The sequence below is a fragment of the Thermobia domestica genome, chromosome 16 (genome assembly GCF_964235325.1).
Source record: "Thermobia domestica chromosome 16, izTheDome1.hap1.1, whole genome shotgun sequence".
Lineage (NCBI taxonomy): Eukaryota > Metazoa > Arthropoda > Insecta > Zygentoma > Lepismatidae > Thermobia > Thermobia domestica.
The window spans coordinates 36898642-36925488 of NC_137469.1; the positions used below are offsets into that span (position 1 = coordinate 36898642).

General features: G+C 34.2%; 2 protein-coding genes across 3 annotated transcripts in view; one reads left to right on the forward strand and one right to left on the reverse strand.

Annotated features, from left to right (window-relative positions):
* LOC145673013 (uncharacterized) overlaps positions 1 to 22843 on the forward strand; it is a 134785-nt gene extending 111942 nt beyond the window's left edge. For both annotated transcript variants that reach the window (XM_081742317.1, XM_081742319.1), the window contains exons 3-8: positions 1887 to 2399; positions 7431 to 7519; positions 8590 to 8725; positions 14475 to 14613; positions 18514 to 18659; positions 21861 to 22843. In XM_081742317.1, coding sequence (XP_081598443.1) covers positions 1887 to 2399; positions 7431 to 7519; positions 8590 to 8725; positions 14475 to 14613; positions 18514 to 18659; positions 21861 to 22016 — 1179 coding nt within the window. In that variant the 3' untranslated portion in view covers positions 22017 to 22843. The remainder of the gene's footprint in view (positions 1 to 1886; positions 2400 to 7430; positions 7520 to 8589; positions 8726 to 14474; positions 14614 to 18513; positions 18660 to 21860) is intronic.
* Positions 21850 to 26847, reverse strand: part of gwl (serine/threonine-protein kinase greatwall) — a 67056-nt gene continuing 62058 nt past the window's right edge. The window contains exon 14 of the mRNA XM_081742316.1: positions 21850 to 21986. The gene's annotated coding sequence lies outside the window, so the exon portion shown is untranslated. The remainder of the gene's footprint in view (positions 21987 to 26847) is intronic.

A 26847-nucleotide genomic window follows, 5' to 3' on the forward strand; every position in this document is an offset into this window, starting at 1 on the left:
CCCGTAACCCGTCCAAGTCCGGAACTGAATATAATTAAGCATCTGTGGTATACAGCTCGAGCTGTTTACGGCAGGTTTCCTGAACATCGGGATGAAGTTGAACATCTCCCGTGGCCCGTCCAAGCCCGGAACTGAATATAATTAAGCATCTGTGGTGTTTTGGTGACATGAATCCGGTGCAGATTTGTGCCTCCATTATGTCTGACGGAATTGAATGATGCACGCAAAATGTTATAACATTTCGACCTCTTAATACTTCACTCCAAATCGCGTCAAATATTTTCTTAGGGAGAAAGATAATATTAATTTGGTAAGGTGAAGTTTCTCACATGTTACAATTAAATTGATAAGTACATGTATTTCATTGTTTATTTATTTATTTATTTTTAGGAATTTCAAACAAAAATTACTATTCTTTCTTGTATTATAATGTTTATAGATGAACAAAAAATATAACTATTGTAAGTTCCATACGTAGTGCATTTCTTTGAAACAAAGCATACTATTTTTTTTTTTTTTTTTTAAGAAGTACATACTTGACGGGTCAGTTGATCTAAGTACTAGCAAAACTACATTATGCTTGACCCGTCCATTGACTTTTAAACGTGAGCAAGAGTTGTAGTAAATCTCAAATCTCTTGATTTTAATACATATGTTTTCTTCTCTATCGTTCTTTCATTTAGCTGAACGCGTTTAAGCGGAGATTATTTTTTAAATTCAACTTTAATTACCTTCATATCCAAAGCACTATCACTAAGACTCAGTTTAATGGAACCACCGGTTAATAGGATCAGCCTAATAATAGGGTGAGGAGCATAAAATGTTATGTCCATTACTTAGAGCGTACTTTTTTGTTGTTGTTTTTTTTTTGCCTTGGATGTGTTACGAGTAAACATCATTTACGGGGTATAAATTAGAATTCCACGTAAAAAGACAAATAAACATATACATTCGGACCAATAGGTAACACTGACAATGCCAATAACAAATGAATACTATTCAATTAGAAATTTAAAATTTTGTAAGGAAAAAACACATTTATTGTTACTTTATTATGTATAGTTTTTAAATTCAGTAACATAAAAACATGTTCCTTTACTTTTTGTTTAATGTAATTTCACTGCTTACGTTACCTCTAAACTTGGTATCCCGATTGTTGCGAATATATGACTTGGTTCTATCATGAAGAGAGCGTAATGAAGGTGAGTGTGGGAATTTAAAAATCTGAATTTACGAGTAGCTGCTTGTCATAATAACATTCTGATAATAGAACGAATCGTGTATTAGGAACAAAATCTATGTTCCGAATATGGTCGTATAAAGCGAAATGTATTGTATATGATCTTTACTGTCTATGCTCCGAACAGGTCCTATGAAGCGAAATGCACTGCATATAATCTCACTGTCCATGTTCCGCATATGATCCTGTAAAATGGAATGCGCTCTATATATAATGTTTGCTGTCCATGCTCCTATAAAGCGAAATTGTCTGTGTATAACCTTCACTGTCCATGCTTAGAATAAGGTCCGATAAAATGAAATGCATACTCCTAACATGATTCTATAAAGCGGAATATACACTATATATTCTTCTCTCTCCAAACTCCAATCATAAAGCAGAATGCACTGAATATAATCTCATATCCATGCTACGATCTTGATTCTATAAAGCAGAATGCACTGTATATTATCTTAACAGTCCATGTTCCGAATATGGTCCTATAAAGCGGAATGCGCTTTATGTAATCTTTACTGTCCATGGTCTGCACATGATGCTGTAAAGCGGAATGTGCTGTATATAATTTTACACTGATTTTAAATGTTATTAAAATCTTATGGTAAAGAGTTATTGTTGGTATACTTATGCTATTCTTTTTTAATTGCAGGTTTTTGGTGTATGTTGTACAAATCCTTTGTATCCCACGACTCCAAGACCAGTTCAACCACCTCGGCCTGATCCACCCGAATCTAGTACGGCACCAACATATCCTACTCCCCCTCCCCCTGCGCCACCATCAACATCCGAAACTCCATCTACTCCATCCAGTTGGCCACCTACACATCCACCCCTCCCTACACACCCTGTAGAGCAAACTCACCCTCCACTGCCAACACATCCTCCATCTCCCGGATGGCCACATCCTTATCCTACAAATCCAACAACTACTTCCACATATCGTCCAATTCAGACAAGGCCCACAACACGACCTACAACCAGACCCCCGACTTATCCTCCTCAAAGACCCACCACAAGGCCTCCAACATATCCTACACACCCTTCAACAACGACCACCACATCAGCTCCAGTTACTGCCGACTGTGGAATAAAGAATGGACCACAAGATCAGGAAAGGATTGTTGGAGGACAGAATGCAGAACTAGGGGAATGGCCGTGGGTTGTAAGTTTACTTTAGAATCTTAATTAGAAAATATCTCAATATAACTTCCAAATAGCAGCCAAGGCTGACAGGTAGGAAGAAGTGAACGCAAAGAAATTTTCATTTGGCGCCTCTAAGTGTTCTTGATCTTTCAGTATACAGTAGGCCTACGGATCACGAACTTAATCCGTTCTGTAACGCTGTACGCATGCCGAATTTTTTTCCATTGAAGTTAATGTAAATGTAATTAATCTGTTCTGTCGGAAATACGAATACAGTTATCATGTTTTGCTATAATTTCTTTTTGCACTTCCACAGTAATACGACTCACAGGCCGGCCGCACATTGAACAGAGGCAAGACAGCAAGCCAAGGCAGAGGGAGGTAGGAAAGGATGAGGAGAGTTCCGTGAGTGCATTGACAGTGTGCCTTAATAGCAAAATTGGAGAGGCTTTTGTCTAGCACGTGTTCGAATGAATATGCGGTACGAGGTTTTGTTGCATTGTTCAGGGTACTGCCTCTTGGCTCGGCTGTCCTCTCTTTTGCTCAATATGTTGCCAGTCTGAGACTTATTGCTGCTATCACTAATTTATCCTCTTTTTCTTAGCAGCCATAATGAGGACAAAAATTACACAAAAAATGCAAGAAAAGAACAAAAAAGTAAAGTGTTTGAATATAGAACTCTGTTAAATAAGTTTACAGCAAAAGCGCGAAAGCACTACTGTCCATCTGGAATTGAAGTGTGCGTTCGTGTTTGGAAGTACCATATCGTTCATAAGCCGAGTGAAAAATTACGCACAAGATGGGTTCGTAACGATGGGTCCACTGTACTAATAAAATGAACTCTATTATTTTTCAACACATCATTAATTCGAATTTTCAATCAACTTTTAGAAACACAACAACATAAAGAGGGGACAGTAGTACTTCATAAGAAGCAATTTTGCAGGAGACCAAAAATAAAGTTGAACTATCTCTTTTTTTCTTCCCTTTCATCGGATAGTGTGTTCGCCGAGGGACGTCATCCCTCATGTACGTGAAGGGCTAAATGCCCATAGGTGCCGAAAGCCCAGAAATCTAAATCCTACATCCTATTCTGTAACACTAAGGAAACTTTTTCGCCAAGCCGTTCGCGGCATTTGGAATTACTACCCGTTGTCACTAGATAGCAGCATCAGCTCGAAGTGAGCAAAATATACTTACTGCCCTCTTTTTCTTCTATCCCCTTATGTTTATTATTTCAAAGAAACTAAAAAAAATATTACTTAATTAATTATATATTCCTGTATCATAAGGAAGTTCAAAATGCTATATATAAATGGTCTTATGTAAATAAAATAACTATATAGACGTGTATTACCCCATAATATTTGTCATTAGCTTTCTCTCATTTAATAATTTTCACGCTTCAAATCTAAAATAGTAAAATAAATGGAATACGTTTTCAGGCATGCCAAACTCATTTTTCTGCGTCTCTCGGTTTACATGGTGAAATAACGAAAAAATATTTTTAAAGCACGAAAGGAAAATATATAATTATTACAAACTTGAATGATAAGGTACAGTCCGCAGAAAAAAAAACTGCAACATGAGCATGTAAGTTTATTGTGAAACTACACCTAACAGCGCAGGGAATCAACATAACGTCTAAATGGCACGAATCACGCCAGAGAAACTTCGGCGTCCTCCCATGCACACTTAATTTGGAGCAAAAGACTTCGTCGTTTCACAATAAACTTACATGCTCATGCTGCAGTTTTTTTGCTGCGAACTGTACAATCATTTGGAGTCTCGACACGCTTCCTATAGCTTGTGCTAATTACAAAAGTTCAAGGGAGCCTGTGTTGTACTTAAGATCTGCGGAGAAGTTTTATCGTTTGATGACTGAATTCGACGAAAGGTTTCGCGATGTCAAATCTATAAAAAGTGAGCTCTCCGCCTCTCCCTGCAGTGGCGTAACTAAAGGCTTGGAGACTCTCCCGCAGACAGCGTGGAGTAGGGACCATTCTTACGTCCCACTTCCCCATTTGGGGGCCCCGTGATGGTTTGCTCTCCCTCGCAATGCGGGCTCTGCGGGGCCCTTATTTACTTCCCTGTCTCCCTGTTTTCTGCTCTTTTATCAACCTACATTAAGAAAGTTTAGCCCATTTGAAGATCGAATTAATAGAAACTCAGTAACTACTCAGCTCCAAAGTAAACAAATCAGTGACGTGGTTATCTCTAAATTTTACAAATAAGATAATTGCCTTCACGCTTCCAACAAGCTAAAGACCTGTACGGGCCGGGCCAGCTCCGCTACTTCTTTCGGACGGACCGGGATTAGGTGGACCGACACTGCTTGCTCTACCGTTCTTTAATAAGTTAATTATTGACTTTCGTTTAAATGATAATTAGAATAAACTCAAACGTTGAAGTCTGTGTGCATACAGGTGAAGTGAAAGGTATCACAAACAATGCAATATTTACAGTTGTTGATTAACAGTGGGTTGCTTATCGGGCCGGGCCAGGCGTAGATACACTCATGTCCAAAATTATTGTCGCATGTCTATAAATATGTTGTTCTAGGGATATAATTTGATAACGAACTCGCCCGATATTTCTTATAATGTTAGTATGTGTATAATCGACAAAGACATGTATGTGGTAAATTTCATGTCAAAAGAGCAGTAAATAAGAACAATAAAACGAAAATAAAACTTTCTTGTCCATTTAGCAAATTTTGTTTTACTCACTCTAATTTTCTTATTTATAATTCTTTTCCTATGAAATTTACCACAAATATACATTTCCTTATTATGCACATAGTATCAGTATTAAAAATACCCTGCAAAATCATTACCAAATTATATTCTTACAAGAAGACAGTCATAGATATGCGACAATAATTTTGGACATGAGTGTACATTCAGGCTGGATTGGGGTTGGGCGAAAGATTCTGCACGTGTAGCTGTACAAGAAACCCTCACATTGTATGTGATTTCCATGTTCAGTAATACATATCAGTGTGAACAAGGAGCAAGATGTAGGCTTATGAAAAGGGGCAAGTTCCCAGCGAGATGTAGGCTAACAGAAATCCATCTGAACCTTGTTCTGAAAATCGCTAGTGCAGCAACTTGTTTCCAAACATCCGAAACCTGGTTGCATGAAAAATATGTGAGGTGTAGAAGAAACAATATGTATCTATCTACTGCCCGGATTTCTTTCGTTCCTCCATTTTTTTTTTTTTTTTTTAAATAACTACAGTATAATGTAAGCTTTTTAATGTATCTTTTCACTTTTAAAATACATCACTGGGTTTGTTTGTTTTTTTTTTCCTTCCTTGCGAATTTGCACTACTATGCCTGAGATTATTTGACCCACTTGAGATACTGAGTTTGACATATCTGTTGCACAGTATTATATTAACAATTCATTTCTCACATAGAGCAGCATCCGTAAAAATTTAATTTTACCAACGTGACTTTCCTCAAGAGCCGCCACTGTAGAGAAGGAAATTAGTGCACAACGTGATAGTTTAGTGTCATGGTTTTCATAAACATCTTAATTTTGGTGCCCTGTAGTAGCCTTGTCCTTCCCCCAGCCCTGACAAGAGGTATGTATCATGAATATTCCAAACAATATTTATTTTATTTTAAACCAGGGGTAGCCAAACAGTCGATCACGATCAATTGATCGATCGCATCACAGCGGAATATCGGATACATTAGAGTTGCCATATTTCAAAAATGAAAATCCGGGACGCTACTAAATTACGAGAATCTTTGAAATGTTCAAAATGAAAAGAAGTGTTATATACTAATTTACTTTCTTCCATTAGATACAGTTGTTCTAGCATTACGTAATCACATTTTTAGTCATTTTAGTAGACCTTCTCTTCCCTAGTTAAGCAAACGTAGGCAGATGATTTACCTCCTCCCCTCGGTAAGCATTTTTTTTTTTAAAATTTCTCAGGATCTGTTATGTTTCGTAGCTTTCAGAGTCTGTTTTAGCTCATTCAGGATGTCTCCTTTCACACGTTTTGTCTTAAAAAAAAAAAAAAAAAAAAGGTTAATTCATTGACAATATGTTCTAGCGGCGTTTACTATCTTCAAAGAACTTCTTTCGTTGAATTTTTACTTTACTTCTGTTAAGAGAATAATTATGTACTTAATTCTGTGAAAAAGCAAACTATAATATTCTCTTCCTTTCTTCTTCGCTGAAATCCGGGATATTTAAACGTCGCGAGAAATATTTTCGGGAAACCGGGACGCAGATCTCGATTCCGTGATGGTCCTGGATTTTCCGGGACGAATGGCAACCCTAGGGTACATTCAGAAACTTTTAGGAAAAATATATTCTTAGAAGAAATTTTACACACTCATAGCTTTTTTTTTTTTTTTTTTTTAATTCGACTTTCAAATGAAAATGATTTTGAATAAAAGGCCAAGCGAAAATATTTCCATGAAGAATGGGAACATTATTTCTTCTTTGTTATGACAAAAGACAAATGCATGTGTTTTTTGCACAATGTTTGTGTGGCCGTGAGAAAGACAGGCAATTTGGAAATTCACTATAAACGAGAAGAAATATTACTCCGACTGTTTCCTAAAAATGGATTAAGGAAAATGAAAGCAGTGCACAGGGTTGCACAAAGATAGATCATTGAATAAAAAATTTGGCCACCCTTGTTTCAAACAATGTTTGTAATTTTATACCAAAGAGAAGCCCATTTTGCATATAAAAATAAGATTAAATTTCAGAGTAATATCATAAATTTGCCTTTATAGAGGGTAATACCATCTGCAATATTTGTTCCATTTCAAGCTATTATTAGCGGATAGCATCATATACAATATTCCTTGGACTTCCAATTACTACATTCTGTATCAGTGAAATATTCATTTTACTTTAAATTAATATTAAGAGAGTACCATGTGTTATAAACTATAGATATACTGCAAGATTTTATTTTTATTTATTTATTTTTTAAAAACCTAAGTACCCATAAACAAAGGTAAACTTACTAGCCTGAATAAATATTTTAATTATTTCTTTTAATTTATCTTCTTTATAGGCAGCTTTATTTAATGGAGGACGACAATTCTGTGGAGGCTCCCTGATCGACAGTACGCATGTCTTATCAGCAGCACATTGTGTTGCACAGTGAGTATTTATTAATATATATAAAATATTAATAAATATTGAAATTGCCTCCAAATAAGATATTTTTCATTAGTAGAATACTCGTTCTTCATACGGCATGAATAAGGTTTATGGAAAATATTCGAAAAGTACCGGTATATTCTTAAATACAAATTTTCCTAGTTTTCAAGATGCCTGTTGATGCAAATTCGATTTCATTGGAGTTACGTAAATCCTTACACAATAACTTACATTTTTCACCAAGTCAAGCCTGCACTAAGTCGCAGTAATTCGGATCCTAAGTAAATACTAAGAATCCAAGTATTACAAGAGAACGTAATATATATATATATATATATATATATATATATATATATGTGTGTGTGTGTGTGTGTGTGTGTGTGTATAAAATCAATCAATCCATTCTAATTGGACTGTTTGTTTTCTTTAGTTTTGAAAAAAAAAATATTTATGTACTTCAGTATTTTCTATAGGAAGAAACTCTATGGTTAATTAAAAAAATAATTGTATAAGACAATATGGTTTTTAAGCAGATTATATACATCTAGACAAGAATTTTAGGAATGATCCAAAAAATTGGATCAAAAGATTGCGATCTTGGCCAAGAATTTTAGGAATGATCAAAAAAAATGCATCAAAAGATTGTAACCTTGGCGAATAATTAGTTTTTGAATCAGGGTCCACAAAATTTTTGAACGGACCCTAAATCCAGTTTTCATATTTTTTTTTTTTTTTTTTTATGGAATAAGCACATCATATGGAGTTAAGTGATAGTTTGAGTTTGGCTACAATATATGTAGTTCTCCAGATATAAGGCGTACAAGAAAATGTTTGCCTGAAATATACTGGATCTTTTGATCCAATAAAAGACAACCTATAAATGTATCTTTTTAGTTTAAAATTTTCGTAAAAAATATACTTGAGTAGAATAATTTCATGCTACATAGTATTCGAAACAGTTAGTATTTTATCGTATGTCATTACTAAAATTTCAAGATCTTTCATGCTGCATTTTTCGTTACCCTATATCCTTACTGGTTTTATTATAACGAAGAACTTTTGCTTTTCAGTATGAGTTCTTGGGATGTGGCGAGGTTGACTGTAAGACTGGGAGATTATAATATAAGAACTAGCAATGAAATTAAACACACTGAGAAGAAAGTAAAACGAATTGTAAGGCATCGTGGATTCGATGCACGTACATTGGTAAGTTTCCGATCTTCATGATTTTGATCTGCATATTAGTTATAATAAAATTATTACTTATTGTCTGACAGCCACTAGATTTCATAGCTCTCTGTTTACATCCTATATGATACAAACTTGTACAACGCGAGTTTTGCTCTAAAGCCATTTTTATGAATTTACGTACCGACCATGTGATTTCCGGCCGAATTTCTTATAAGTATTATCTTCGATCAAATTCATGTATAAAGAGATAATACATAAGATATTTTTCTCTCGTGTCAAACTTGTTCTCCTCTAGTGTGAATAGCGACTGAAACAGATTGCTCTGAAATATTTACGTGTCAGTAATATTTGTTCGTCAGACACATTTTGCCTCTAATCAGATTCAGAAGTAGTGTTAATGTTACGAAGACTTCCTTCTTTTCTTTTTTATCTGTGAAAGTTTTCTTATTTACCAGAAAATGTCTTTCGTAGTTCTTATATATATAGGGTGAAGTCAAGCCGACTGACACATTTCAAATTTGAATATTGCGCAGGTGTAATAACTTATATTGGTTGACGGGGTGGGAACCGAAAGACGAAACAACGCCACGTTGTATGATCAGTCGCAATGGAGCATTGAGCATAGAACACCGTGTTACCTCAGTTCGTAGTTATGAAACTTAGCTTAGCAAAGTCGCATTGGAAACTTAATCAAGGCTTGCTATTTGAATCCTCTAACATTAAAGTAAACAATAACATTTTCCTTGTATTGTCGGACTCAGCGGCTTCAGGAAATACAAAGGAAATTAGTGGAAGACAATATTATAACACAAAACAAGCTCTAAATATCAACTTCCGATTTCTAGACGAGTGCGAACAGATACCAACAATACTACAATAAACGTTGTAATGGATTTGTCAGCGTACGTTTAACCTCTTTGTGCTTTGAGCTGCTATATTCATAAACTGAAGAGAATTTTTACATAAAATTGAGGAGAAAATATTTTTCTCTTGAACACTGAAAACTGCGACATGTATGCATCCCAAAATTTATTACTGGGATGCTGGGACGCAGGAATCGATTCCGGTACGATTCTGAAAATTCCAGACACATAGTAGCCCTTGTGTGAGAACATTTCTCTTGCGTTTTATAAGAGTAGTGAAAATTGTAAATTCAACTTACCTTTAGAATGAAATCATTCTTTCTACTGTAGTCTTACATGCAAGATTATGATTGGTCTAAACTGACTCGTTGATAATCTACATAGCACAAAGCAGAATGTAAAGTGGATGATAGGTTTCAAGGACTTCATGATGACATGCAGGATAAGAAGGTCTAAAAGGTTTAGAGAAAAAAAATAAGGTATAAGGAGTTGTTCCGTTAGGCAGAAAAATAAAATTTGAGATATTCTTTTATCTTACTATTATACAATTAATGTATATACTAAATTACTACAATTCAATAAAAGACCAATTCTGACCAAAGCATATATTAACTAATAAATAATAGCGTTACAGTTTCGCTATTATTTATTAGTTACTATATGCGTTGGACAGAATTTGTCTTTTGTTGTATACAAGAAGTTCCAAAGCTAAAATGACTGGTACTACTAAAATTGTTGCTAGATTTCTTAGATTACTGGATTTGTTAGATATTACAGTGTAAACTGGCGTTTAGCTGTATCTGAAATTATGTTCGTAAATAAATAAAACAAAAGTAGAACAAAATATTCAGTAGTAAAGGCAAGTGGGTTATATTCTGTCAAAATATAGCTTAAATAATATTGTAGAATAGGGTTATATGCTGAGGCTAAATCAGTGGAGCAACAATCCACAAAACAATGGATTTGTTACAGAGTAGAAGTATCAACATAACAAAAGAAACACTGACCTAAACTATAAAGTGTTACAGTTTCGGATGTCTAACATAATGCTTCATCAGACACTATAGAACAACATGTCATACTTCTTACCACTGCATTGTCAATGACTTACGGTATTCTCAACCATGAAAGAACTAATGGTGTTTCACAGTTTCAAATTACTCCAATACTAAAGTACATCACCAAAATGCTTATATTATACACAGTGTGGTCTATAAGTTCCCGAAAGACATTAGATGAAAAATAAAAAGACTGTTGTCATTATTATTATTATTATTATTATTATTATTATTATTATTATTATTATTATTATTATTCAAAATAGACTCCATCTGAAGTAATACGCTGCTGAGCCTTGGCCTTGAACGTTTTCATGGCCTTGAAAAACTCTTCTGTAGGAATATTATTCAGCTGCTCGGTCACAGAATTTTTCACCCTTTAGTTGCAACTTCGGAATAGAAAATAATCGAGCGGAGACAGGTCTAGAGAGTAAGAAAGATGGTACAAGATTATAAGTTGTTGCCGTAAAACCACAATTTTCGGTATATTGAGTGTATCTGCTATTAACCGAGACGCCACTCTTCGATCTTCTTTGACATTTTAGCGACGACGGCGACGTTGTCATCGGTCCAGGTTATTATGGATTGACTACAATATTCATCGTTCTTCACTGACTCCCAACCCTCTTCAAACAGTTTGTGCCACTCAAAAATGGTTAAAACGGTTGTTCGGCTTAATGCTGCAGCGTTATAAGCTTTCTGATTCATTTTTAGCGTGTCGTTGCAAACATGTCGGCTTTGCAGCAGAATTTAATCGCTATACGTTATTCGTTCTTGTAATCTATTTCATACTTTGACGATACTAACAAGAGTGGTGTGAACCACAAGTCTTTCCTTCTAAACTCAACTACACTAATGCCAATTTTCACTCTTGTTAAATAAGCCTAGTATTGCATTATTCAATCGCTGTCACACAAATAGTGTTGGTAGAAAACAATCAGTCCGGGAATTTATGGACCGCACAGTATACATATACTCCTTACATTTCGATAAGTTTTGTTAAAAAAGTAAAAAAGAAAATCAGGTTTTTCACTTAAACACCCTAATGTAATCGACATACCAATAACAACATACCAATAACAACAACTTTCGAATTGCAATTAAGTGAACTTTCTGATTTGTCTGTGAAGAAAAGTAATAAAGAGACTTCTAAACTATACGTTAAAAAATCCTCACTTCCGATTTTTTGTCATAACTTGATAACACTGGAGCCAATGCAGACAACAACAACAACAACAACAACAACAACAACAATAATAATAATAATAATAATAATAATAATAATAATAATAATAATAATAATAATAATAATAATAATAATAATAGCGCTATTAAATGTCCAAACTATTCTGAAAGTGTCATTAGATCTATGAAGTAGATTTTTGTAATTATCTACTATAATCTATCGTTTTTATTATACATGATGGATTGTTGTAGATTCAAAAATAACTGGGTAGATGTCAGGAAACATATCAATAACATTTCTCCCAAGCAAAATCATTTCTAACGCAGAGAGAGAGAGATGTGCAAGACAGTATAATGTTGATATTCCACTTCATAATTTCTTCCCATTTTTTAAAATTTTATCTAACGTTTTGAATTTTTAAAATTGATTATATATATATAATGTTTTAGACTGTTGACTAGTTGTTAAAACAATGGCTATTGAATGATTAAATTTAATTTAAACAAAATATGATTTATTGGTACAAAATTAATACATAGTATAGTGGTAATAAATATATTATCCCCTCACGGAATACCAATTTTCACTATTTTATTTATAGCTTAAACCAATAGGTTAGAAAGGAAAACAGACTTACATTACAATTTTTAGTTCCATAGTTTAAAAGGTTGGATTTTTGCTAGCTTGTACGCTTGGCAGTTGTAGGTTGATGGGATGTGATGAAATGCAAAGCGATAAAATGACCCCGCTTCCACCCACCTTTTATTCGATAGTTTATTTTTGTTGTTTAGTTTTTATTTGGTTTTGAAAAGTTATTTATTTAAAGTTTGTGTGTTAGCATGTGGGGTCAGATTTAATTTAGTTTTATTTTAGTTTTTGTTTATTGCTAGTCATTTATTATTTTAAAATATGTTTTTAACACTTAATGATAATTTTTTCCTTATTCCTTCCTGGCGCGTATGTAACACTAATATAAAATCGAGATGTACTTAGTAATAAAATAATACATTCTACAATATTTTCCACACTTCTCTGTATGAATAACATAACAATATTGCCAACTATATATGCAAAAGCGTGATAGCAATACCTTGTCTTGTTAGGAATGGAAAGGATATTGTGTACAGGATTAAGCTGAAGCTCATAAATTTTCGTATTTTCTAGATAAACAGAAAATTTCTTGTATTATTTTAGAATTATGTAGCAAAATTAGTTTATTTGCTACCTGTTTTGTAAAGAAATTCTAAATACTATTATGCAACCAATTATTTCTGCACATCTGAAAAAATAGAAATACTGTATTGGCATAATACTATATTTTTATAGTTACATACGATAAAAAAAAACAGTTTCGTAAAAAAGAACGTATTCGTATTATAAATGCAGCTTAGCCATTTACATTTAAAAAAAGAGAAGATATAGCTATTTCAGACCGCACAGTACCATTTGCATTACTCTTCCATGATTTGCCGTGCCATTACATGACTCCCAGGGTCAGACATATATATATATATAGGAAATAGATAATGGTAACGCGTCATGTATAGTTAGATTTGATCGACACTTAAAATCTACTATTAATGTATTTTCACGGGGTGTTCCCACGGGATACAAATCGATCTCAGTACTGTATATTTTCGTAAACATCAGAAGAAAGTGCAATAAAGGCTGAGATTTAAATTTTAAAAATAGTTTTAGATTTATAAGTTTTCCATTATGTAATACTTTCAAAGTATGTGTATTATTTTGTGCTGAATATTTTCTCCATTAAAATCACCTCAAAAACGTAGTAGTAGTATTATATTCGAGATCACTATACGTATTTGGGCTATTACTTAGTATTAAAAATCATAAGATAAGGAATGATTACACAATAATTACAATAGTATGTAGATATGAAGGAAATATATCGCAAAATAAGGGCAGTTTGAAAATAAACGGTTTGCTTCTGGCAAAACTGAAAAAATACTCTCCATTAAATGTATGAAATATAATATTGTTCAGAACGCTTTACCAAGAACAATTCTTTTCTACTGAATGGAAGTTGGGAGCTGAGAGTGAGCTTAATTCATATACCAAAATGTAAATTAAGTAATATATTGTTATCATTTGAAACAAATGTGTGTATATATTATATTATATTATATATATAATATTGTTCATTACATTGTATTTTTTTTATTTTTCGCATTCTAATATAATATAATATATATATATAATATAATATTATGTATTTTTTTTTTTTTTGCTTGAATTCGGTGTAAATATACGACTGCTACTTATTACGATAAGTATACATTGATTACGCAGTATTTGCAATTATTTAATTTTTTTTCAAGAATAAAATTATTGGAATATATTTGACATTTTTTTACAGAAAGATAAACAGTAAATTCTGAACAGTCAGTTGTATTATATTATATTATATTAGAATGCGAAAAATAAAAAATTACAATATATATATATTATTTAAGTTCGTCGTAACAATCACAAGGATTCCAACTTTTTTTTTTTTTAACCGAAGAACAGTCCCATATTATACATGCTTTTCATCCATTTTTTTAATTTTTTTTTTTTTTTGTGGCACATAAATAGTTTATTCAACATTGCTAAATATTCATCCAATTAATTACACTTTTTTTAATTATATTTTACAGTACAATGACGTAGCGATCTTGACATTAGATTCGCCAGTAACCTACACAAAAAGTATTCGTCCAATATGTTTGCCTACTGGGTCAAGATCTTATGCGGGACGTACAGCAACTGTGATAGGATGGGGAAGCTTGAGAGAAGGTAAGTGAATTTTTTGTTGATTTCCTAATATATTGAAATCTCCCTTAACCAGTGGCGTAGCGAGAAACTCATCAGGGGAGGCTCACACACAAGCATTTTATGGGGGGCTTGAAAAATCCGGAGTGCCACGTCACCATGGCAACTAGGAATACGAATCTAGCGCCTAACTAATTTAAGGCCAAGCCATGTACGCCTATGTATCGTAATTGATCACCAGGTCGGAATTTTCGATCACCAGGTCCCCATTGGTGACTGAATATTTCAGTTTGGCGATAGATATTTGCATAAATTATATCTTGCAACAAAACTCTATGATCTTGCTGTATTCAGACTTCAGGTTTTGTCGCTTTCCCGTTAATATATAGCAAAGCAGTATATAGAAATCATTACATATACCGGCCTGAAAAGGTCAGAAATATGGCATTAGAAGCGAATAACTGACCATGTACTGGACCAAATTAACACATTCTCACACCCAAGACTATACTTCAGCCCCTTCCCCTTCCGTCAAAGAAAATATATTCGTAGTTCTTGTGTTGTAAATTGCAATGATCACATTGTTGTCACAATGAATTCTGCATTTAGTAGCGACTACAGAAAATTTCACTTTGAATGCACGTTTAGGCCGAATCACTAAAACACAACAGTGTATTATAATATGTAATACAGAAATGCCCATACAGAACATTTCTAGTTCAATGGATCTATTTATTTTATAACATACAAGCCGGGTGAGATGGAGCCAAATACGTGGTCCTAGGTTGGAGCCTAAGCCCTATGTGCACCATGTGGCTGGCTAGAGTAATATTATTTTCAGTTTTCTTTAGTTGCACGATATTGAGAAATTGATTAAATTTGCTTACAGGTAGAAGGAAGCTGTATTAAACTTCCTTTCGCCACAACCCATAAAGATCTCTGGCCGGCCAGATGGCGCTCTATCTACTCAGCGATGCGTGGTTAGCCAATCATCGTCCAAACGCCATTATTTTTGGCTTCCCGGACTGGAGTTTCATAGCTCTGGATTCAGATAGCATCTCAACTGTCTCATGATACTAAATTAATACTGAATAATTTTAGTGCTACCACAAGGAGTAATGGACCTTTCACACCAAAGTCTCGCGCACAAACAATTCGGCTAAGCTGGAGCTCAATAATGTAAAAACAGTACCAGTATATATTTATATATTTAATTTTAACAAACATTTTTTGTTTAATGCCCTCTATTTGCTATCGAAATTAGTAAATTAATAATGCCACAGAAAAAGAAATCGAAAAGATGAAGGATATTGTATATAATAATTTGTTGAAATTTTATGTTGGGTTAAATCTAGAGCTTCCAGGATTTTTTTAAACATGACTAATCGTTGTTTTTCTTTGTGATGTCCTATCGTCCAAATTTCTATGATGTTCGGCCAGTAGTTACCGAAAAACAAGATACAACACACAAGGCAAGTCGAGCCGAGACTGTTGGCAACCGAGCTCAGACATCATATATAACGATCTTTATTCCTTAGATAATTGGGTACTTGGCCACCAAATTTGATTTAAATCTGGAGAACAGTTACCGAGAAATAAAGTACCACATACCCACAGAGCCGAACCGAGCCTGTCTTTTGCCGAGTCGGCCACCAAGTATAGCGATCTTTATTCTTTGGACAATGGGCTATCTGCGCACCAAATTTCGATTATATTCGGCCAGTAGTTACCGAGAAATAAAATACAACGTACAAGGCAAGCCGAGCCAAGCCTGTCGCCGGCCGAGCTCGGCCATCGCATATAGTTATCTTTATTCCTTAGATGATTAGGTACTTGCGCATCGAATTTGGTTTAAAGTTGGCTGGTAGTTACCGAGGAATAAAGTACTACATACACATATACATAATTACACCTGGAGTAAAACTACAAGATTCCGTATGCTTACGCCAGGAACTAAAAAAAAAAAGTTCTAACATTAAAAATGAAACATACTTCATGTAAGCAGAATCCACTTTCAACATCACAACACTAATGGGGGAGGGCTTGAGCCGGGTGAGACCCCCCTGGCTACGCCACTGCCCTTAACAGGGACCTTGTAATGCTGATGTGTTTATCCAGGATTGCTAGCGAGACAAGACAGAGCTCTTCCAATAGAAACAGACACTTTCCGTGACGAGATACAAGTTTCACATCTTTTCCATAGGAGACAGCCTCAACTCTTGTCTTGTAGGCAACTCTTGTGACAAGATACAAGATGAGGAAGAACTCTTCCAACAAAACAGTTACATTTTCCGAGACGAGACACTACTTTCACACTTTTTCCGTAGGAGACAGCCTCAGCTCTTGTCTCGTAGAGAATCCTAGTGACAAGATACAAGACGAGACAAAGCTCTTCCAATAGAAATAGATACACTTTCCGAAACGAGACATCATTTTCGCGACACCTTTTCCGTAGGAGACAGGCTCACTCTTGTCTCGTAAGCAACCCTAGTGACTGGATACAAAATGAGACAGAAATATTCCAATAGAAATACACTTTCCGAGACGAGACACCACTTTCACGACTCCTTTTTCATAGGAGATAGCCTCAAGTCTTGTCTCGTAGGCAACCGTTGTGACAAGATACAAGATGAAAAAGAACTCTTCCAACAAAAACAGTTACACTTTCCGAAAAGAGACATCACTTTCACGACACTTTTTCCGGACGAGACAGCCTTAACCTCTTAGGCAACCGTAATTGCATCATCGCGTGAAAGCGGCAGCCTTCCCGTTCGTCTAATACAGGAAAGCCTCTTGAAATTTGAACGTATTACGAGACTCAAATTCTACCTTAAATTGTACGTTCATGTCTAATAGCCTCGGTGCTGAAAAGGACGCTAAACTCCAATCCAACCAGGGATCAATGTCAAATCGGCTAAATCGATTTTGATTAAATTTTGTACATAGAAATACATCCTTTCATTTTAATGAAACAATCATCATGAACTAAGATAATTGATTACTACTGTTCTTGGAGTTCTTATACGAATGGAAGCGGCCTCATGTGCAATATTTACATTTTCTTTTTAGTTTATTTTATTGTACCAAGAAAACATTTAATATCTTCGGCTCGCATTACTTCATTCAAAAAAAACTGCAATTCCAACTCAGACGTTTTCCATGATTATCTACAAATCTCAAGATCAAACGTTTTAAGGTCAGAGATTAATTTATTAACATCTTCCTTTTCTGATTGGCATTTGCGCGTGGCACTATCCAGAGATGATTCACTAGACAATTTCTACAGTTACGTACTTGAACGGAAGATGATGACTTTCAAACTGGACACAAACTTTCTGAATAGTAGTATCGTATCTCTCGGTGAGAAAAATATGAACATGATCTGAACTAAAGTACGATTAACATTATCTAATGAAATATTGACACGGACGCATATTAATATTACTATTTATCGATGATTTACCTTGAAGTAAGTCTTAGTTATAAAAATTGCCAAACGATTTCGACAAAACCTTTTATTGTCCTCGGTAGCTTAAAATTTTTTACTACCAAGATGAAGAATGCTCTGTGTAATGCTGGTGACAGACAAAAATATTATTGTTCTGTCAGAATATGATATATGTTTGCACTGCAAATATTTAGATCACCGAGGAAGAGAAGAGGCCTTATGGATACGATTAATAATTTTTAAACTTAAGACTATTTAAAAGTAAGTCATTGCTAAATTGTACGATTAACATGTTCATTGCATAGCTTTTTGAAACCTATACTCGTATTCTATTTTTGGTTTCAGTATTATCTTTTAGCTAGTATCATGCATATAATTAATGCCTGTTATCACAGTTTAATATTTCTCCGCTTTAAAACTAATTCTTCAAATTCTTGTTATGCTACATCTAAACTATCATTCTGTTATGTTTTCAGGTGGTCCACAACCAAGCGTTCTACAGGAAGTAACTATTCCGATATGGACAAATGAAGCTTGTAAGTCTACATATGGTCACCAAGCACCGGGAGGAATTGTTGAACACTTCCTTTGCGCTGGACAACAAAGTCAAGATTCCTGCAGTGTAAGTATATACACGCAGTTCCTTCGCCAATATCATAAAAAATTATTCAGAATAATTTCAGAAAGCTTTAACAGAATTTTGTAGTTTTTACGATTCTTTAGCTATTGTATGTGCAAACAACAAAACGCTCTTGCATTATTATCATTATTACAGGAATACCTCGATTATTGCAATTTGGGTAATCGCTATTCTCGATTTATCGTGGTTTATAATCTGATAGCAAAATCTCAATTATTGCGCTCCAAATTCGAATTACATAGGTCGCGATATGTAGTACACTATATATACATTAAAAATTGTCTAGCCTAGATCCTGGACGCAACGCCTCATTTTTATCCGACAAACAGTATTACGAGACAAATTGAAAGTTCTTCGCAAAATTTACAATTCCATCCATTGCTTCCATGCTTTATAGAAAGTAAAAAAACTCCTAGACAACTCTATCAACTAATTATAATCTAAGAAACAATTATATACAGTCCTGTTGGAAAAAATCTTGGCCACCCACCTTGCTTTAAAAGGCTATATTCAGGCAATCGCACGTAGGAAACTCAAATGCTTTGGCTTACCAAAGAAGATCCACATTTGTTTGATTTAACTCCAATTATAATTAAAAGTACAGGGCTTTCTAAATAAATGTGGGTGGCCAGGAGTTTTTGAACAAGACTCTACGTATGTAGTCTTTATATACAATTAAAGATTAAAGAATAAACTTATTCTAAATGAAACTATTTTTTACTTAAAAGATCTCTTTTTACCTCTTATATAAAGTTTAATTAATAGACTTGAAATATCTTTTGGCAAGAATACCCATTTCACACGTATTCTTTATCCCGATTACAGCGGATTCATTTATTGCGGTATTTCTCGTGGCAGCAATAACAGCAATAATCGAGATATTCCTTTATTTACGTGTATTTATTTATTTATTTATTTTATTTATTATTATTGCCAGTATTTATTATTATTATTATTATCACGTACCGCAAGTTGCCTTATAGGCTATTTACGACGATGAAAGGTAAAGTAATAACACTTAACTACTTAACTAATAATAAAAGGTAAAGTAATAACAATTAACTAATAATAAAAGGTAAAGTAATAACAAATAATTAATAATAAAAGATAAGTAATAACAATTAACTAATAATAAAAGGTAAAGTAATGACAAATACTCTAAGCAAGATTATATGACTGACATATCCTCGTACTTGTTAACGGCTACAGCAACTACTGGAACAGGCATGCGCCATCAGACTTAGGAGCCTATCCCTATCGCCTAAATAAAAATGTTCAGAATCATGACGAATCAAAAATTTAGTTTACTGATTCTTAAAAAATGTGCGAAACAATTACTAGTCTATGTTAACAAATAAGAAGTTATATCCATATGACTATCGGAGACAAATTCTGAGACGCAGAAAGATGTAAAAATACCAGAAATTACTCAAAGATCTTTCTTTCTTCGTCCGTTCGCATCGATTACTTGTTTAAATAATGGAAGTGCTATTGAAATTTCACAAATGAATTTTTTTCTTCTAGCTAATTTCATAGTTTTCTTTTTGTTTGAGCATATACGTTTGTATGTGAACACATTTGTTTGCGATTATTCCAGAACTTCTGGCTCTTTGTTAATTTTTATTCATCTTTTTTTCTTTTCTCCCTAACCTCTACATTTTAATCGTATAAAACAGAAAAGAACAAATAATAACCATAAAACCACTGAGAAAATTAATAATCATATAATAGTTAAAACTATAACAAACAGAATGCTGACAACCTATCGTAGCTGGTTTGTCCCTGGAAGATCAAAGAAAACAAATCTTCTTTCCCCACCAAAGACAAGCTTTTCGAAAGAAAAGGGAACACCCGAAGGTTTTATCGATTACAACGACGAAATTACCTCTTCAACTTCACTGGCAAGGTTCGAAAATTAAGTTTGGACTATCACCAAGAATGAAGCCTAACCTTTCTGCATGGACAGCTTTTCAAATTTTGGGCAAATGTAACAGCACGAGAAATGTCAAAAAAGATATATCAACCGAAATTGTTTGCTCACATCAAAGAAACTACTTTCTGAGTAGCACTGACATCTTTGAAAAGAACAAGTTTGGATTGAAGAACCATCACCATGGATGAAGGTTAATCTAGTCTTCGCTACCTCTTAAGCTTGGGTGACAACTGCTGTCAAAGAAAGAACGAAAGAAAATACAAATCAAAAGCCTTCCTTACTCACAACTAAGTTTCTTCTTTCTTCACTTCTTTCCGAAAGCAAGTTTGAATACAAGAATAATCACACATAACAACATATACATAATTATATATATATATATATATATATATATATATATATATATATATATATATATATATATATATATATATATATATATATATATACAGAATGATAAAGTCTATCCTCTTTTCGCTTGCATAGTTTTAAACCCTGGACGACAGTGATCGTGTGAATATCAAAGGTTTTCGTATGTATAGACATTGTTCGTATGTATAGGTAAATTAAAAAAAAATGACCGGATATTTAGTTCGCGCTTACTGCCCAGAACGCGAACTACGATGGAATTAAACGTAAGATTTTCGTTTTAATTCTAATCACAACTAAAAAGAAAGAAAAAATGAGGTACAGAATTAATAGACATAAGCGTATTTAACAGAAATTACTTAATTCATGGCATGTTCATGTCACTTTAATAAGCAGTATATTGTCTTTGCAACATTCATTATTTTAACAAATTGAAATAAGTAAAGAGGTGGGGAAAAGATATTCTTATTTGTTTCCGTCCTATTCTTGTATCTTTCCATTTTTTACTTTTACCATATTGGCACTGTTGAACGTAAACGTTTACTAAACACAATAATTTCTTTTATTATTTATAGTGGAGCTTTTGGCCCTGTAATCTATTAAATTCAATGCACAATTTTCCGGGTTTTACCTGTGTATGTCTCAATCTTTCTGTGAAATACGCATTGGAAATACGTGATTTTCCGTTGCTGACAACTTACGCATATAAACAGCTAACAGAAAAAAAAAAAAAAAGTTTCTACTTAATACATCGTAAGTCAAACAATGAAATGTTTAAATTTACCTTTTTATTGCATTTGAAGATTTTAAAACATGCTTCAAACTTTTCTGATAATTTCGTGACAAGAAGTGTAAAAAATATGTATATCTGAATTTTGCAGGGCGACAGCGGAGGTCCACTTATGGTGAACGAAGGACGACAATGGACTCAAGTTGGTATTGTGAGTTGGGGCATCGGCTGTGGTAAAGGACGGTATCCTGGAGTATATACCAGAGTAACACACTTCCTGCCATGGATAAATAAGAATAGAAAATAAATAAAATTACTGCAAGTGCAATGCATGTATTTTGTATAAAGAAAAAAAAAAAAACATGAAGAAACAGTTCCTTTTAACGCTGACTGTGTCCTCACGTATTAAGAAAATGTCTCACAAGTGACTTGAAGAAAGAAAAAAGTGTGTTTTGTACATCAGATTAAGAAATCAAAAAACAAATTATTAATTTTCTGCTTGCTGTGATTTTCAATGCAGAGCTTCTAACTGTGCTCATGAAATGACAGCACAATTGAACAACTAGATATGTGTAATTTTTTCTTAAAATGGATGTATATTATAAGATAAGAAAAAGGAAAATACGAGCCAAAGAAACAATTTTAAAAATGTATTCTTTTTACAAAACAAAAAAATCATATTGTGTTTCGTTTTGAAAGAAAATTCTTTGGCTTGGCAATAATATATATATATTTTACATTCTACTACGGTAAAATTCTAATGCTAGTCAAATCTTGCGAACAGAAAGGGAATTATTTTTTAAGGAAAATACAATGGTACCTCAAGTTTAGAAATATAATAGTAAAATTCAGTGGAATCTCGAGAAAGAAAAAATAAATCTTTTTTAAAGCTATTTTATTTTATTAGTTTGGGGGTTATTACTTTTAATTGTATTCATAAGGGTAAACAAGCTGGTAAAAATAAATAAATAAATAAATAAATAATAAATAATGATTAAGCAATCGCCGAATGCCTGTGTACCCTCAACATACAACTTAAATCATTTTTTGGGTTACTTTTTTTGAGGATATCTTAGATGACATATCTAGAATGTTGTTGATAAAAAAATATTTAAAATAAATTTAACTTATTGATTACGAAGTTTTACTTTAAGCATTTCCCATTCTCTATCTCTCTCTGTCTCTCAGGTGAAAATAGTTGGTAATTCTATTTCTAAAATATGATGATAAAAATCGTAGAAAAAAAGGATAATTCAAAAATTTAAAGAAGACAACAAAGTACTCTGTTTTCCTGTTTTGCAGAAAGGGGTTCAAACGGTTCTTCACGCTCAGCGTTGTCATGTTTCGAAGAAGAGAAAAATTGAAAGCCTGTACTGCACCAGAAGTACGCCGATATTTGTATTAGATGTTGAGAAATTGATTCCATCGTAATATTGTAATCACATGTACAAATTGTAACAAAAAATTATTTCATAAATTATTGTGAAAGTCAAGATGGCTGGTATACCAGCACATCATAAAGTGAAATGAACAAAAAGATAGTGACAATGGAACATTTAAAATTTGTCCACGTCTATTTTCATAGTTATATACTGCACGGAAAGTATTTCGGAAATTTTTTAAACTCCTCTTCTGTTTATTGCAAAGCAAAACTCAGTCATTGTACATACTCATGCTTCAGCAAATCAAGAAAAAAGCTGAAGATTATTGCTTCCAGTTTCGTGTGCAAAAATTTATGACTGACTTGAAACAAGCGGCAATAAACGCTACAAGAGAAACATTCCAGCAAGCGACATTACGCGTTTGTTTGTTTCATTTTACCCAATCCATATGGAGAAAAGTACAAGATATTGGATTGGCCCCACTTTACAAGGCTGATAATGATATGAGGAAATAGATTGGGAGAACAGATGCACTTCCACTCGCTCCACTTGAAGACATTCTTGATGCATTTCCATATATACAAGACGATGCACCCGACATCCCAGAGGCACAGGTTTTCCTAGATTATTTGGCGGACACCTGTTGACTTAAATGCAACCTTCCACCCGTTAATACAGCAATATTTGAAAGTTTATTTTTTTTTTATATTTGATTGTTATTTGACTCCTTACGTTATACTAATTATATTTTTATTGTTTCATGGCAATAAGAAACCAATTCGATAACAGCGATAAAAGCACGAACCATACCGAGGTTCAGAATTTCAAGTTTAATAGAAAGTAGACATAAATCATCCATATATATACAGATTCATTCTACTTTTGAAGCAAGCGCTGTCCGAGAACGCAGCTGCTGGAAGCAGGCAATTTAACCTTTCGAAGAAGATTGTGGAGACGTTTAGACAGTCGTACTCGCGTTCTTAAGAGTAGGTTTAGATTTGGCGAGGTTGGCCTTATTCCATACTTTAATGCAGTATCTCATTGCATTCATTCGGATACCGTAAGGCGGGGTTACTTTGCACAAAATATGAAAAGAGTTTCACAGTCCTCTGTCGACAAAACCATGAACAGTAACGAAGCTTCAGCTGCCCCCGTAAGATAGAACATGTAACTGTATTTTGGCTATAATGTTGGCGGTTAACATCAGTTCTAATTACCGGGAGGGTTCGTTGTTGTAGAAGTATGGAAAGCAGTCACTGTAAAGACCGCCAAAATTTTAAAGTTATCACGTACAAGAATTTCCGTCAAAGTTAAGTCAGTTTCGTAGAACACTACTGTGTATGAGATTCTGATGCAATAGTTGAAATTGAAATATGAAACGTTTTAAAGTCATAAAAAAAAGTAAAACAGAGAAGACGGTTTTAGCCTCTACTCGGGGTTACTTTGCACCGGTCCAAAATACCACTTAGATAGGAAATTATTACTACTGTAGCCTCCTGCATTCTAAATTTATGTAAATTTCCTACTTAGGTAGACGCCGGAATGAATTTCTTGTTGGAAAATAAATTATGAACAGTGGCGGATCCAGAAAAGTAGTTGGAGAGGGGCTTCACTCACAAAGGCTTCGTTTCTTCTAGAAATCACTAGACTTTTGGGGGCTTCCAGATTATACACATAGGAATGACTAACATTAGATTTTTTAAAAAAGAAATCATGCAATTTGGGTGGGTTTCAACGTGAAAGTCCCAAACCCCGTAAATCTTCCACTGATTACGGTTGGGATGATATTCTTGGACATAAAGAATAACCAAAGCAAATCAGTTCACGGGATTTTTTTTCTGAGTTGCCATTTTTGTGGGACATATGCTAAACTCTTAGAATGTGGTTTCTGTGCCGGTACCAGAAAATACATAATTTTCTTTACAAATATCGACAATTTAAACTAAGTTCTGATACCGGTACCATCATTCTAATATCAATATTTGTAGACTGCATGCAGTTTTGTGCAGAAAGTAAAATGTATAAATACTGAAGGGAAAACATTGCACAGAAACGTTATGTTCGTATGTTGAACATACTTTTATGTATGGTGTGCAAAGTAACCCTACCTATGAGGTTACTTTGCGCCAAAGTTTATATTTCAATAACTATGGTCATGCTGAATGTTTACTAATGAACTTGCATCTATTATATGTTTAAAATATAGTGTTCTAAATCATTACGTTTGTAAGTTGCATGCGATTTTCTTTAAAATTGCTTAAATCTTGTGCAAAGTAACCCTGTCTTACGGTAGTTGAAATTACAATCCAATGAAAAAAGGTGATATTAAGAGTCTCATCTGTATACTGAATTTATTACGTAAGGTTCATGCCATTATTGTTCATTGCAATTTTTCTTTTTATTCATGTGTCTGTGTGTTTGTAATTCGTTTCTGTTGCAGTAAATCACGATTGTACTTGTGCGACAAGGCTCTATTGCGAACCGCACCTCTTTGAATTTATGTTGGTGTTTTGTTCATTTCACTAAATATTTCTAATATTGAGGTCCTATTAAAACTTTCAATGCGTTTCTGCGAAACAGAGGGTAACCACAAAGTACTGCCAAATTAGAAAATCTACATATTAAAATGAAAAAATTATATGTTTGTGGCTAATCCTTTCAACAGTGAGTTCTCGGGTACTACAGGCTCTAGAAAGATGCCGTTTCCACTGATTGATTGCAAATTTTGTGTAGATTGTCCAGTTCCAATTGAGTATTTAAAAAACATTGCCGTTATTTCTTTCTTACATTTTTAGAGGTACACTGGAAGTGTTGAAATTTTAAAAAAGCGTCATATCCTACGAGTTATTCATTCTAACACAACATATTTGTATACAGGGGTTGTATATCTCTCAGGCGTTTTATGGCCAAGTGATAATGAAAAACGAAACATAACCATTTCTAAAGTCTAAGATGAATCTTTATTGTTTGAAGTGTTTTGCCCAATGAACACCATACAAGGTCTGTCCCGAAATTAATGCGCCCTATTTTCTTCTGCCGTGACTATTCGTCGCAGTGTTGCCGCTTGCACGGAAAGGTGGGTGGAGTCTTGGGAACATACCGCGACCAGCACCAGTTGGCTCCGAGCTCCTGGAGAGTCACAGTGCCTGTTTCAGTGAACCCCTATATGAGTGCTCGGTCGATTCCAAGGGAATGGTCCATTTTGAATTTGTTCCACCTGACCAACCTGTCAACGCCAAATTCTAAAGCGAAGTACTGAAAAAGCTAAAGCAACGGGTCAACCGTGTCAGGCGCCAGATCAAAAATTTCTTGAAGCTGCACCATGACAATGCTCCCAGGCACACCGGCTTTATGACGACCGACTATCTGACCAAGGCCGGCATCTCAACGCTCCCCTCGCCGCCTTACAGTCCTGATTTGTCCCCTCCCGATTTCTTTTTCTTCCCGAAGATTAAAAAATCCCTCAAAGGACAGCATTTGGTTACCCTAGAGAACATGAAAGCGGCTCCGACGAAGTTACTAAAGGACATCCCTGTGACGGACTTCCAGGACGCATATAAAGCATGGACATCGCGTTGGAACAAGTGTGTTGAAAAAGGAGGGATGTATTTCGAAGAATATTGAGTAATTGTATGAATCGGTTCAATAAATTGCTTAAAATAAAAATGGGCGCATTAGTTTCGGGACCGACCTTGTATATCACTGACATTATAATTAATTGTGTATGTAATGTATTTGCTTATTACACACTGCATG